This window comes from Mirounga angustirostris, unplaced genomic scaffold, assembly GCF_029215605.1.
Source record: "Mirounga angustirostris isolate CCGP_5_RB_7025 unplaced genomic scaffold, mMirAng1.0.hap1 SCAF_7, whole genome shotgun sequence".
Classification (NCBI taxonomy): domain Eukaryota; kingdom Metazoa; phylum Chordata; class Mammalia; order Carnivora; family Phocidae; genus Mirounga; species Mirounga angustirostris.
The window spans coordinates 64022671-64038456 of NW_026991715.1; the positions used below are offsets into that span (position 1 = coordinate 64022671).

General features: G+C 39.0%; 1 protein-coding gene across 3 annotated transcripts in view; it reads left to right on the plus strand.

The window, feature by feature from the left end:
* Nucleotides 1-15786, plus strand: part of VCAN (versican) — a 115413-nt gene that overhangs the window by 20833 nt on the left and 78794 nt on the right. For all 3 annotated transcript variants that reach the window (XM_064596338.1, XM_064596339.1, XM_064596340.1), the window contains 2 exons: nucleotides 245-419; nucleotides 505-632. In XM_064596338.1, the coding sequence (XP_064452408.1) occupies nucleotides 245-419; nucleotides 505-632 (303 nt within the window). The remainder of the gene's footprint in view (nucleotides 1-244; nucleotides 420-504; nucleotides 633-15786) is intronic.

Consider the following 15786-nt stretch of genomic DNA (forward strand, 5'->3'; position numbering starts at 1 on the left):
AATAGAACATTCCTGGCCAGGAAACTTCCTAATGGAGCAGAATAGGACACCTGGGTGAATGGCATTTCTAGGGCTCCTCACATCACCATAATTCTGTGTGGTGCTACACCAAGTGAAAATAAAGGATCACCATAGTGTTATACCATGTGAGCAATGACTTTGATGTATTGCGCCAGTAAAAAACTTTGCAAAGTATGGTGGGATATTTTAACCTGCCTGTAATCGCTTGCTGCTCTCTTGGCAGGGGTTGTGTTTCACTACAGAGCGGCGACCAGCAGGTATACTCTGAATTTTGAGGCGGCACAGAAGGTTTGTTTGGATGTTGGAGCAGTCATAGCAACCCCAGAGCAGCTCTATGCCGCCTATGAAGATGGATTTGAGCAGTGTGACGCAGGCTGGCTGGCTGATCAGACTGTCCGGTGAGAGGTCTGGGGGCCTCAGGCTGTAATTCATTCATCTGAGAGGAAGAATCAAGTGCTATTGACTAGTCTTTTATTTCCCCAGGTATCCCATCCGGGCTCCCCGAGTAGGCTGTTACGGAGATATGATGGGGAAGGAAGGAGTCAGGACTTACGGATTCCGTTCGCCTCATGAAACTTACGACGTGTACTGCTACGTGGACCACCTGGATGGTACGATGTTTGAATTCCTAATGCTTCCTTCGAACTCAGGAAATTGAAGACAGACTGGGAGCACGTAGGACTAGAGCAAGTTTTCATACTTGTTTGGATTCCAAGCAGCAGCATTTAGTTTAAATGACCATATGATCGTGGTAAAATAAGCTTAAATTAAAGTGGAAAGAGAAGGAGGAGTGTGCAAATGGTTATGCAGGTTAGAAATGTCTTCAGTTAATGGCAGGTTTTCTTTCAGGCATGCTGCTGTTGGACTGTTTCCAATACACTTTTAGAGCCTTAAGAATAGAAAGCTGTATGGGTGGTACCTATTCTTGTGAGAACTTCAGGTAAAGTCCTGTGATGACAAACCACTGTGAATCCAAGTGCTGATAAACACCCTGAAGCTCAACTAAATAGCTGAAACTAGCCCAGGAGGGACTGTCAGGTTTTACTTCTTTTCCTGTTAACTTTGCTGCACTAATATTCAGGGCAATTGTTCATTCATTAAAGAAACCACCGACCGTGTGCTGGGTGCTCTGCTAGTTGTTAGGGATATGAAGCCAGGAGGATAAAGGCCTTGCTTTTAAGATGCTTACAGCCTGATTGATTTTGGCACAATCATCTCTCACTTGGCATGAGTTAGAGGTTCTTAAAGACAAGTATGAGTTCAATAGTGGCATCCAAGGGGCACAGTACAGTTTTATTGTAAGACGCATGGAACAGAAGTTTCTGTGACTTTTGAAATGGAGTCTCCTTTGTATTAACAGGCAGCTTAAAGTCTAAATATATAAGGGGGAGTTCTGAATTGAGTTACTCTTTTAATTTTGGCTGGGTGCATATAGAAAGGATAATCTCAATTTTCTTACGCGTAAAATAAAGAGGTTGGACTAGATAATTTCCATGGTCCCTTCCAACATTAAAATTCTATGATTCTGTGAATTGAATAAACCACCTCAGAGACTGAAAGCTACAAACTAAGCAGCTTATATTTTCCTAATGCCCTGACCAAATTTGAATAAGAAGCCCGGCTTACCAGAAGGCTGCTTAAGTGGGGTTCTCTAACATCTTAACATTCTTATTATAACTGTCCTTTAAAACTGGTAAATGTATTTTCTAAAGTAGAACTTCAGATGCTAACCATTTCCATTTTTGCATAGGGACGAAGGGAAAACATACAAAATCCAACCTATGATATATATGTGATATATATATTGAATTTTGAATATAAAATATATGTATATATATACAGAATTTGAATGTTTTTATTTGGGCACATAAAAGTTGAAAGAGAAAGGCAGAAGAATCAGTATAACTACTAATTCAAGCACTGACTGAAATTTCTGTGAGCAGAGTAACAAGGTTTTTCATTGTTTTATAGAAGGAATTTAACAGTTCTGAAGGATATTCAGTATGTTTACAGTGACATTGTTCTGGAAATTTTTTCTTCCGTGTTTTTTGTCCCTTGGAATAATTTGCAAATCTCTGGACACTGGTTTTTTCTCTCTTGACCTGAAATTGGACTGGTGTGGTGGGGGAGGTTAGAGAGGCCTTTGTGACTGGCGATGAATGAGGAAGATCACAAGATCACTCTTGTAAACGTCTGTCTCCTTCCTTTACTGAAGTGTATGCCTCTCTTTGAAGTAAAGGCCATTGGCTGAACTTTGAATTGATAAAAACTCTTGTGGAAAGTTGACTATATAAAGTTACATCTGATGTTTCAATTGCCACATCAATGACAGATTATTTGAAAGTAAGCCAAAATTCCTCATAAGAGAGATTTATTACTATATTCAGGGGTATCATAATTGCCACCTATATTTTATTGTATTTTTGACAGCCAAGTGTGTGTGTGAGCGTCAGTAAAAAATAGAGATATTGATGCAATCAGAGTGCATGTGATGGAAAATATATCCAGTTACGAACTAAGGTGCAATAACTTTCGATCAGAAGCCAAATATTGCAGGTGGCCTAATGAAAAAGTCAATTAAGTGTAAAATGAAGCATAGTTTAAAAAGGTAATTAATTTTGTTTTAATTTAGTCATTTAAAATGAAAGGCATTTAGTTAACAGAATGTCAACCCTCTTTTTTTTCTTCTTGTTTTATAATGTCATATTCATTCTGTTGTATGTATTTCTTTATAAAATTCAAATAATTATACTCTATTAAATCCAGCTAGTTTAGGGAGAAAAAAAAACTAATCTGGTTCTTATTCTAAGATGGTGATTATAGCACAGTTATACATACTAATATAATATTCAATTCTATTTTTAAAAATAACCTAGTAAATGTAAAACAGCAGTTATATTAGCTATATCCACAAGCCAGAATTCCAGTATGAGCCTGTATTTTTGGAAATGGTCTAGACACTGTGGTGGCTTATTAGCCATGATTCGGTAACAGAGCACTATTACCAAGAAATTAAGGGAATTAAGATTCTAAAGTAGGAAATCTAGAAATTAAGATAATCACAAAATAATTCTTATTAGAAAGTTTAATCTGTGTTTCCTGGTGAGGTAGCTTTGGAAAACATTGAGAGGGTTCCTTATTAGGAAGTTTAATTTGGGTTTCCTGGAAACATAGGTTTGGAGAACTTTGAGAGCATTTAGAATAGAATTGAGATGATCATACAGTTCGGAAAATTGAGTAAAGGACTGGCGTTATTTAGGAGTGGTAAAGACAATGCTGAGAGAGGAGTCTGGGGAGGTAGTTAAGGTCCCTGTAATTAAGAACAGGAAGGACCTCAACTGAATCCCAGCTCTGTCACTTACTAGTTGTGAGATCCTAAACAAGGCTTTACCTCTGTTTCAGTTTCTTCTTCTCTGTCATAGCGACAATTAGAATACTTACTTTTTAATCAGGGTATGAAAATGAAGCAAGTTAACGTGTAAAGCTTTTATCACAGTGCGTGTCTCAAAGTAAGTGCTCAATAAATAATAGCTTATGGATATATGAAAGGTTCTTTATTTCCACTGAATTCATAAAAAGAATAAATGACTTAAAATTGCAACTCTGTGAATTAGGTTCAATATAAGGAAAAATTTTCTGATAATACTGCAAAATGTAGAAATAATCCTGACAGACTGTAAAATTTCTTCTCTGGAGTGTTCTTAAAACTAGAATTTTTCTGAGATGTTCTGACTGCAATGTTCTGTCAAAGTCTGAGTCCTGGTACTTTGAAGTGTATAGAAAAGAACTGGAAATGGCTCATTTTATGAAGAAGGATGACTTTCATGTCAAGGCATTTTGAATACGATAAATTGCTTGAATATTACTTGAATATTACTAAGAATTAAAATTAATACAGTGACAAAACCAGAATTCCTGTGTTATCCCTCCTAAATAGTATAAAATAAGTTTATTCTCTGATTAGAATATTATATTCTTGACTAACAGTGTTCAGGAATCAATCTGGTATCTGATTCCTCATAGGAGGTCATGCTAGTGGGAGATTTAAATAATTCTGAGAGTGCTTTGTGAATTAATGCATTCTGTGCTGAAAACTGGCCATTTGAATGCAATATATGTTAAGAAAAAAAAAAAGAAGAAGAAAAAGGTAGCAGGAGGGGAAGAATGAAGCAGGGGGAAATCGGAGGGGTAGACGAACCATGAGAGACGATGGACTCTGAAAAACAAACTGAGGGTTCTACAGGGGAGGGGGGTGGGAGGATGGGTTAGCCTGGTGGTGGGTATTGAGGAGGGCACATTCTGCATGGAGCACTGGGTGTTATGCACAGACAATGAATCATGGAACACTTCATCTAAAACTAATGATGTAATGTATGGGGATTAACATAAGAATAAAAAAAAAAAAACAAAAAAACCTGGCCGTTTGATAGGAAGTATGTGTGTCATAGCAAAACAAAATAAAACAAACAAACAAACAAACAAAAAACTATCCTAAATAAGATAGATAAGCGAATGTTGGAAAGAATGGTGGTAGGTGAGGTCAGTCTGCTTTCATTGTCACGGGTGACCTGCTTAGTTTCCTTGCAAGTGAGTCAATACTTCCAGTCTCGTCCCTAGACCTGACAAATGATTGATCTAGGAGCTTCTTGCTCCTCTGATATAGGCACCCTTGGGGACTTACATCTCATCCTTCTATGGCCTATATTTTCTATGTAACCCTACCCTGTGGCTATTACTTCTCCTGGAATAACTACTACCCTACTATTCTGATTTCCTGGTTTCACATAAGGTTCCCAGCACTTTGATGTGTCTGCACTATGGGCTGTCTCCTTCATCTCATATCCTCTTCCTAAGTCCTAGTTGATTTTTCTCACCTTTACATCTCCAAACCTTGAATATATGACTAACCACCCCCAAAGGTTTGCTTTGTCTCTGTCTCTCCCCTAAGACTGTGGCTTATGTATATCCCCACTATGTCCATGCTCCATAGATGGAATCACATAAATGTGTGAATTACTGAATTAACCTGCAAGCTAAAAGTGCCCACTCTACTCGCCTTGCTTTGCACTTACCCCTTGGATAACTTCACCCCTCTCCAGGCTTAATCGCTATTCTACTTGCTTCCCAAATTTTCATTGCTCCAATTTCCTTATTAGTTTGTATAATGTCATACTTGTTCTTGTAGGTAAACTGTACATCAAATGCCTTGTAGGATGGGGCATGAAAGTACACCAAAATAACAAATAAGTGAAAATGGAAATGTTAGTTTCTAGTTTTGCATGTTTACCCCCGAATTCTCTTCTGATTTCCATACCCATGTTTCTAGTTTGTGAATCATTTCCGTGTCTCATCTCTGGTTTTGATTCTCACAGATAATCCCTATGCCTTTAACAGACCTTCAAGGGGCCTGTTTTACAACCATCAAAGAGCTTGAACACTGTGTCCATGTTCTTCTCCTATTCAAAATCCCGTGGTGAATTTTCTGTCGTCTTCCTCCTCAAGCATAAACTCTGCATAATCTTTGAAGTCCCCCAAACCTGGCTAGAGGGTAACCAATTCAACCTTGTTTCCCTCTTTCCAACATGACACGTGCACCAGCCCTCCACAGACCCTGTGTTTGCTCCCACCTGCAGTTCTGCTTTGGTCCTCTCAGAGAACATACACCCCTCAGCTTTCCAACACTCTGCTCTTCCCTGTACCTGAAAACTTACTGCTTCCAAGAGCCCATCTTTGGCTCTTCCAGATCACATGATTTCCGTAGTCTGAACTCCCTCTTCCACATGTTTGGTGTTTAATTGTCCTTTAGTTGCTATATAGTCACCAAATACAAAATGTGATCTGTTAGTTTTGTTTTGCAAAACTTCTGTAACTGCCTGTAGAGATAAGGCCATAAACATCTTCTCTACCTCTCTCAATCTCAATGAAGGACCTATTCCATTAATACGAACATAATAGTTACTCAAGAAATACTTGGTGGTAAATGCATTATTTTTTTCAGACTTTGTCTCTTTTGGAATACAATTACTACTACCCTTCCATTTCTATAATATTTGAAAAAAATGCTTCACTTTGTTCACCAAATTTACTAAGAATCTATTTTTTCTCATCTTTACTTGATCACCATGATACTAATTTTTCTCTTTGAATTGCTCCTCTCACTCTTCTCCATGGTGTCTCTTAGAAAGAATTCCTTCCTAGTGATACATTTTCTCTTTTCCAGCTTCTCACAGTAATTTTTCCCTTTCTTGCCATCCTAGCCAGTCATCCCCTCTGGGATTGGTTCCTTTGTCCCTATTCACAATTTAGCACTTAATTTTTATACTGCTTCCACATGTCAAAATCAAAGATAGTTCTATCACCTTCATAACTGTGTAATACTTCTATGACATCCTTGTGTCTGGCCTAAAACCAAAAAATAACCTTTCCTTTTTGTTATGATATGATCCCCTTTAGATATGCAAAGCTAAAAATTTAGGTGAAGGCCCGAATGTCCTTAAACAGAACTTAAGCAGGGCTTAAAGGTTCAGGCTTTTTTGGAGGCTTTGATTGGATAGAAATCAGATATCAAATCTGGAAATTGTGTGATTTCCTGCGATAGATTCTCAGATTGACTTTTAATTTTGTTTCTTTCTTTCTTTTATTTTATTATGTTATGTTAATCACCATACATTACATCATTAGTTTTTGATGTAGTGTTCCATGATTCATTGTTTGTGTATAACAACCGGTGCTCCATTCAGTACGTGCCCTCTTTAATACCCATCACCAGGCCAACCCACCCTCCTCCCCTCTAGAACCCTCAGTTTGTTTCTCAGAGTCCATAGTTTCTCATGGTTTGTCTCCCCCTCCGAATTCCCCCCCTTCATTTTTCCCTTCCTACTATCCTCTTTTTTTTAACATATAATGTATTAGTTTCAGAGGTACAGGTCTGTGATTCAACAGTCTTACACAATTCACAGCGCTCACCATAGCACATACCCTCCACAATGTCTATCACCCAGCCACCCCATCCCTCCCACCCTCCACCACTCCAGCAACCCTCAGTTTGTTTCCTGAGATTAAGAATTCCTCCTGTCAGTGAGATCATATGATACATGTCTTTCTCTGATTGACTTATTTCGCTCAGCATAATACCCTCCAGTTCCATCCACGTCGTTGCAAATGGCAAGGTTTCATTCCTTTTGATGGCTGCATAATATTCCATTGTGTGTGTGTGTGTGTGTGTGTGTGTATATATATATATATATACCACGTCTGCTTTATCCATTCATCTCTCGATGGACATCTTGGCTCTTTCCATAGTTTGGCTATTGTGGACATTGCTGCTATAAACATCAGGGTGCACGTACCCCTTTGGATCCCTACATTTGTATCTTTGGGGTACATACCCAGTAGTGCAATTGCTAGGTCGTAGGTAGCTCTATTTTCAATTTTTGAGGAACCTCCATACTGTTTTCCAGAGTGGCTGCACCAGCTTGCATTCCCACCAACAGTGTAGGAGGGTTCCCCTTTCTCCACATCCCTGCCAACATATGTCATTTCCTGGCTTGTTAGTTTTAGCCATTCTGACTGGGGTGAGGTGGTATCTCATTGAGATTTTGATTTGGATTTCCCTGATTCCGAGTGATGTTGAGCACTTTTTCATGTGTATGTTGGCCATTTGGATGTCTTCTTTGGAAAAAATGTCTGTTGATGTCTTCTGCCCATTTCCTGATTGGATCATTTGTACTTTGGGTGTTGAGTTTGGTAAATTCTTTAAAGATTTTGGATAATAGCCCTTTATCTGATGTGTGATTTGCAAATATCTTCTCCCATTCTGTCGGTTGTCTTTTGGTTTTGTTGACTGTTTCCTTTGCTGTGCAAAAGCGTTTTATCTTGATGAAGTCCCAATAGTTCATTTTTGCCCTTGCTTCCCTTGCCTTTGGCCATGTTTCTAGGAAGAAGCTGCTGCGGCTGAGGTCAAAGAGGTTGCTGCCTGTGTTCTCCTTTAGGATTTTGATGGACTCCTGTCTCACATTGAGGTCTTTCAACCACTTGAAGTTTATTTTTGTGTGTGGTGTCAGGAAATGGTTTCATTCTTCTGCATGTGGCTGTCCAATTTTCCCAACACCATTTGTTGAAGAGACTATCTTTTTTCCATTGGACATTCTTTCCTGCTTTGTTGAAGATGAGTTGACCATAGAGTGGAGGGTCCATTTCTGGGCTCTCTATTCTGTTCCATTGATCTTTGTGTCTGTTTTTGTGCCAGTACCATACTGTCTTGATGATTACAGCTTTGTAATAGAGCTTGAAGTTCGGAATTATGATGCCGCCAGCTTTGCTTTTCTTTTTCAACATTCCCCTGGCTATTCGGGGTCTTTTCTGGTTCCATACAAATTGTAGGATTATTTGTTCCATTTCTTTGAAAAAAGTGGATGGTATTTTGATAAGGATTGCATTAAATGTGTAGATTGCTCTAGGTAGCATTGACATCTTCACAATATTTGTTCTTCTAATCCATGAGCATGGAACATTTTTCCATTTCTTTGTGTCTTCCTCAATTTCTTTCATGAGTATTTTATAGTTTTCTGAGTACAGGTTCTTTGCCTCTTTGGTTAGATTTATTCCTAGGTATCTTACGGTTTTGGGTGCAATTGTAAATGAGATCGACTCCTTAATTTCTCTTTCTTCTGTCTTGTTGTTGGTGTATAGAAATGCCACTGATTTCTGTGCATTGATTTTATATCCTGCCACTTTACTGAATTCCTGTATGAGTTCTAGCAGTTTTGGGGTGGAGTCTTTGGGGTTTTCCACATAAAGTATCATATCATCTGCAAAGAATGAGAGTTTGACTTCTTCTTTGCTGATTTGGATGCCTTTGATTTCTTTTTGTTGTCTGATTGCTGTGGCTAGGACTTCTAATACTATGTTGAATAGCAGTGGTGATAGTGGACATCCCTGCTGTGTTCCTGACCTTAGGGGGAAAGCTCTCAGTTTTTCCCCATTGAGAATGATATTCGCTGTGGGTTTTTCATAGATGGCTTTTATGATATTGAGGTATGTACCCTCTATCCCTATACTCTGAAGAGTTTTGATCAAGAAAGGATGCTGTACTTTGTCAAATGCTTTTTCTGCATCTATTGAGAGGATCATATGGTTCTTGTTCTTTCTTTTATTAAGGTATTGTATCACACTGATTGATTTGCAGATGTTGAACCAACCTTGCAGCCCAGGGATAAATCCCACTTGGTTGTGGTGAATAATCCTTTTAATGTACTGTTGGATCCTATTGGCTGGGTGAGATCCTATTTTGTTGAGAATTTTTGCATCCATGTTCATCAAGGATATTGGTCTGTAATTCTCCTTTTTGATGGGGTCTTTGTCTAGTTTTGGGATCAAGGTAATGGTGGCCTCATAAAACGAGTTTGGAAGTTTTCCTTCTATTTCTATTTTTTGGAACAGTTTCAGAAGAATAGGTATTAATTCTTCTTGAAATGTTTGGTAGAATTCCCCTGGGAAGCGATCTGGCCCTGGGCTTTTGTTTGTTGAGAGATTTTTGATGACTGCTTCAATTTCCTTAGTGGTTATAGGTCTGTTCAGGTTTTCTATTTTCCTGGTCAGTTTTGATAGTTGATACATCTCTAGGAATGCATCCATTTCTTCCAGATCATCTAATTTGCTGGCATATAGTTGCTCATAATATGTTCTTGTAATTGTATTTCTTTGGTGTTGGTTGTGATCTCTCCTCTTTCATTCATGATTTTATTTATTTGGCTCCTTTCTCTTTTCTTTTTGTTAAGTCTGGCCAGGGGTTTATCAATCTTATTAATTCTTTCAAAGAACCAGCTCCTAGTTTCATTGATCTGTTCTACTGTTCTTTTGGTTTCTATTTCATTGATTTCAGTTCTGATCTTTATTATTTCTCTTCTCCTGCTGGGTTTAGGCTTTATTTACTGTTCTTTCTCCAGCTCCTTTAGGTGTAGGGTTAGGTTGTGTATTTGAGACCTTTCTTGTTTCTTGAGAAAGGCTTGTATTGCTATATACTTTCCTCTTAGGAGCGCCTTTGCTGCATCCCAAAGATTTTGAACAGTTGTGTTTTCATTTTCATTTGTTTCCATGAATTTTGTTAATTCTTCTTCAATTTCTTGGTTGACCCATTCATTCTTTAGTAGGATGCTCTTTAGCCTCCATGTATTTGAGTTCTTTCTGACTTTCCTCTTGTGATTGAGTTCTAGTTTCAAAGCGTTGTTGTCTGAAAATATGTAGGGAATGATCCCAGTCTTTTGGTACCAGTTGAGACCTGATTTGTGACCTAGGATGTGACCTATTCTGGAGAATGTTCCACGGGCCCTAAAGAAGAATGTGTATTCTGTTGCTTTGGGATGGGATGTTCTGAATATATCTGTGAAGTCCATTTGGTCCAGTGTGTCATTTAAAGTCTTTATTTCCTTGGTGATCTTTTGCTTAGATAATCTGTCCATTTCAGTGAGGGGGGTGTTAAAGTCCCCCACTATTTTTGTATTGTTGTCGATGTGTTTCTTTACTTTTGTTATTAATTGGCTTATATAATTGGCTGCTCCCATGTTAAGGGCATAAATATTTACAATTGTTAGATCTTCTTGTTGGATAGACCCTTTAAGTATGATATGTGTCCTTCCTCATCTCTTATTATAGTCTTTGGTTTAAAATCTAATTTGTCTGATATAAGGATTGCCACCCCAGCTTTCTTTTGGTCTCCATTAGCATGGCAAATGGTTTTCCACCCCCTCACTTTCAATCTGGTGGTGTCTTTGGGTCTAAAATGAATCTCTTACAGACAGCATATTGATGGGTCTTGCTTTTTTATCCAATCCGATAGCCTGTGTCTTTTGATTGGGGCATTTAGCCCATTTACATTTGGGTAACTATTGAAAGATAAGAATTTAGTGCCATTGTATTACCTGTAAGTTGACTGTTACTATATATTGTCTGTGTTCCTTTCTGGTCTGTGTTACTTTTAGGCTCTCTCTTTGCTTAGAGGACGACCCCTTTCAATATTTCTTGTAGGGCTAGTTTCATGTTTTCAAATTCCTTTAGTTTTTTTTGTCCTGGAAGCTTTTTATCTCTCCTTCTATTTTCAATGACAGCCTAGCTGGATATAGTATTCTTGGCTGCATATTTTTCTCATTTAGTGCTCTGAATATATCATGCCAGTCCTTTCTGGCCTGCCAGGTCTCTGTGGATAGGTCTGTTGCCAGTCTAATGTTTCTACCATTATAGGGTACAGATCTCTTGTCCCGAGCTGCTTTCAGGATTTTCTCTTTGTCTCTGAGTCTCATAAGTTTTACTTTACTACAGACTTTACTTTACTACTTTTACTACTACTTTACTTTACTACTCTGCTGCACTCAGGCACCCCCGGTCTCTCTGTAGTAAAGTAAGTTTTACTTACTTTACTCATAAGTTTAGATGCTGGGTGTTGACCTATTTTTATTGATTTTGAGGGGGTTCTCTGTGCCTCCTGGATTTTGATGCCTGTTTCCTTCCCCAGATTAGGGAAGTTCTTTGCTATAATTTGCTCTGATATACTTTCTGCCCCTCTCTGTCTTTCTTCTTCTTCTGAGATCCCAATTATTCTAATATTGTTTCATCTTGTGGTATCACTTATCTCTCGAATTCTGCCCTCGTGATCCAGTTGTTTATCTCTCTTTTTCTCAGCTTCTTTATTTTCCATCATTTGATCTTCTATAGCACTAATTCTCTCTTCTGCCTCATTTATCCTAGCAGTTAGAGCCTCCTTTTTTGATTGCCCTCATTAATAGCCTTTTTGATTTCGACTTGGTTAGATTTTAGTTCTTTTATTTCTCCAGAAAGGGTTTCTCTAAAATCTTCCATGCTTTTTTCAAGCCCAGCTAGTATCTTTAAAATAGTCATTCTGAACTCTAGTTCCGACATCTGTATTGATTAGGTCCCTGGCAGTCGGTACTGCCTCTTGTTCTTTTTTTTTGAGGTGATTTTTTCCATCTTGTCATTATGTCCAGACGAGAACAGATGAATGAGAGAACAAAATGCTAACAGGGTAACAATGACCCCAGAAAAATATACACTAAACAAATCAGAAGAGACCTGAAACAGGGGGAAAAGAAAGGGAAAGAATGAAAAAAGAAAAAAAAAGAAAAAGTTTAAAAAAAAAGAATATGATCAAATATGATCAGGCTGGTGCATAGATCAGTGCCACACACTAGATTTTGGGTGTATTTGGGTCTGTTAGAAGAAACTGCCTCCCAAAATTTTTAAAGAAAGAAAAACTTATATATGTATAAAAATAAGGGTAAATAAGATGAAGGGATGGAATATGACTGTAAAGATGAAAATTATAAAAGATTTTTCGAAAGGAATTGATCAGATAAGAAGTTGGTTGAAAAAAGAAAGAAGAGGAATTAAAAAAAAGGGAGAGAATGTGATCAGGCAGGAGACTGGAACAAAGCCATACACTAGAGATTTAGGGTATCTTTTGGTCTGTTAGAAGAAACTGTATCCCAAAATTTTAAAGAGAGAACAACATATATATATCAAAAATAAGGTTAACTACAATGAAGGGATAGAATATGACTCTAAAAATGAAAAATAAAAAAGATTTTTTAAAAAATGATTGATAAGATGTTGGTTGAAAAAGGGAAAAAGAAAAATTAAAAAAAAAAGATTAAAAAAATTAACTTTGAAAGAGTAAAGAATCATGGTAAAAAAGTCATGAATTCTATGTGCAGTATTCCCCTAGCGCTGGAGTTCTGCCGTTCAGCTGTTCTCATTGATCGGTAAACTTGGTCTTGGCTGGCTGTTCTTGCTGATCTTCTGGGGGAGGGGCCTGTTGCTGTGGTTCCCAAATGTCTTTGCCGGAGGCGGAATTGCCCCGCCCTTGCTGGGGTCTGGCTAAGTAATCTGCTCGGGTTTGCTCTTGGGAGCGTTTTTTCCCTGCAAGCTTTCCGTACAGCTTTGGAGGCCAAGAGTGAAAATGGTGGCCTCCCAGTCTCTGCTCCGGAGGAGCTGAGAACTCGGGGCCTGACTTCTCAGTGTGCCCCAGAGAAAAGCAATCACTCCCGTCTCCCTGGTCTCTGGCCGCACTCCGTGCTCCCCTGGCCTGTGACCGAGTGTTTCTATCTCTGGCACCCGACCCCGTGTGGAGTCTCCAAACCTAGCAGATCCCTGTGGTGAGCTCCAGCGCCACTCCTCCCAGGAGTGGAAGGTGAGTCTCCCCGGATCTGCCACTTGTTGGGTCTCTGCTGGAGGAGCAGTGGCCCAACTGTGCCCCGGATCACGGTTTATGGCAACCCCGAGCTGAGAGCCCGCTCCTCCTCTCTGTCTCTGCAGCTGGCTTCCCTACTCCAATACCTGGGAGCTCTGCTGCACTCAGGCACCCCCGGTCTCTCTGTGACCCCGTCGGTCCTGAGACCACACTGTCCCACGAGGGTTCCACGCCCCGCTTAGCTGCTGGAGCGACGTCCCTCAGTGGAGCCGACTTATAAAAGTTCTGATTTTGTGCTCCGCTGCTCTGTCACTTGGCAGAAGTGGCCGACGGAGGCCCCCTCCCCCGTCGTCTATCTTCCTGAATATCGCCTCCGATTCACTTCTCCGCATACCTTCCAGAAAGTAGTCGCTTGTCTCTTCAGAGAGTTGCTGCTATTCCTTTCTTCAATCTCCTGTTGAGTTCATAGTTGTTCAGAATGGTTTGATCCTTATCTAGCTTAATTCCTGGGACCAGACGAAATTTAGGTCTCCTACTCCTCTGCCATCTTGCTCCTCCCCATATTGACTTTTAATTTTAATGGGATTTACAACATATAATCTACAAAATACTTCACCAGCGGGAGTTATCTAAGAATTAGTGATACTGGTCTTATTCCGTTAAAATGTTCTGTGTCAGCTAGAAGAGTTTCCTACTTACTATGGGTCAGCAAATGATTCAAATATTGATTCTGGATTACAGAAACTCCTCACTTCCATTCACTTTGGTTTGGTGCTAGAAGATGCTGAAAACTTTTCATTTATTCTCTGTAGAACTCGTAGAACCATAGATCATAGCTGCAGCTGTGGCTTCTTACATAAGCTTTGGAAATTAACATGTCTTGCTAGGGACCTGAAACTGACCTTGGGAGTTTTGAAGAGTGTAGCTAAGAGTCAGTGAGGAAAGCAAGCAGGCATGGCACCCTGGCAGCCCCTCTGGAAAATGATATCCTCATTCAGTATAATGATTTCCATAGATTGACCGTGAAGTAGCTCCACAGATAAGGTAAGGAAGGAAACTATTTATTATTTGGTTGTATTATTGTTTAACTTAATCCTCATGAGAACCTTGTCAAGAATTTCTTTTTTTAATCCTGCTTTTTGCCATAAGGAAAGGTTAAATAATGGGATATGCCCTTTTTCCTATTTCCCGGTGGTAAACTTTTGTGGCTGCAGATTCCCCAGAGGAGAACAGACAGTCCTCCCAGCCAAGAAGAGATAAAGTGCTCTCCAGACTCCCCCAAATTTCTGATTTCTCGCATAAGAATATCTTCATTCTTATTTGAGTAATGATTTGTTTACTCATTGTGTTGTAATGATTAGAATTGCTGGGTTAAATGGTAACTCCATTTTTAACTTTTTGAAGAACTGCTTGCCTGTTTTCCAGTGTGGCCACACCATTTTAAATTCTCACCAGCACTATATTAGGGTCCTGGTTCTTTCACATCCTTGCCAACACTTGTTTTTATCTGAGATTTTGATTACAGCCAAAAATATTTCATTGTGGTTTTAATTTTTATTTCTCTTATGGCTAGTGATGTTAAGCAACTTTTCATGTGCTTATTGGCCATTTGTATATTTTCTTGGAGAAATGTCTATTCAGTCGAGTTATAAAATGAGTAAGTCATGGGGATGTAACATATAGCATGGAAACCATAGTTAATAATTTATATTGCATATATGAATGTTGCTAAGAGAGTAAATATTAAAAGTTCTCATCACAAGAAAAAATATTAGTAATTATGTATAGTGATGGATGTTAACAAGACTTATTGTGGTGATCATTTTGCAATATATACAAATATTGAATCATTATGTTGTACACATGAAATGAATATAATTTATGTCAATTAAACCTCAATTAAAAGAAAAAAAGAAATGTCTAGGGGCACCTGGGTGGCTCAGTCTGTTAAGCATCTGCCTTTGGCTCAGGTCATGGTCCCAGGGTACTGGGATCGAGCCCCACATCGGGCTCCCTGCTCAGCGGAGAGCCTACTTCTCCCTCTCCCTCTGCTTGCAGCTCTGCCTACCTGTGCTCTCTCTCTATCTCTCTGTCAAGTAAATAAATAAAATCTTTTTTTTAAAGATTTTATTTATTTGACAGAGAGAGACACAGCGAGAGAGGGAACACAAGCAGGGGGAGTGGGAGAGGGAGAAGCAGGCTCCTCACGGAGCAGGGAGCCCAATGCAGGACTCGATCCCAGGACTCTGGGATCCTGACCTGAGCCGAAGGCAGACACTTAATGACTGAGCCACCCAGGCGCCCCAATAAATAAAATCTTAAAAGTAAAAAAAAAAGAAATGTCTATTCAGAACCTTTACCCATTTTTGTTTTGTTTTGTTTTTTTACCTTTACCCATTTTTAACTGGGGTGTCTTTTTGTTATTTAGTTGCAGGAGCTCTTTATATACTCTAGATTAAAGTGTCTTTTTGGAAGATTTGCACATTTTTTTCCCCAATTCCATGAGTTGTCTTTTTTACTTTCTCAGTAGGGTCCTTTGACACACAAAATTTTTGAATTTTAAT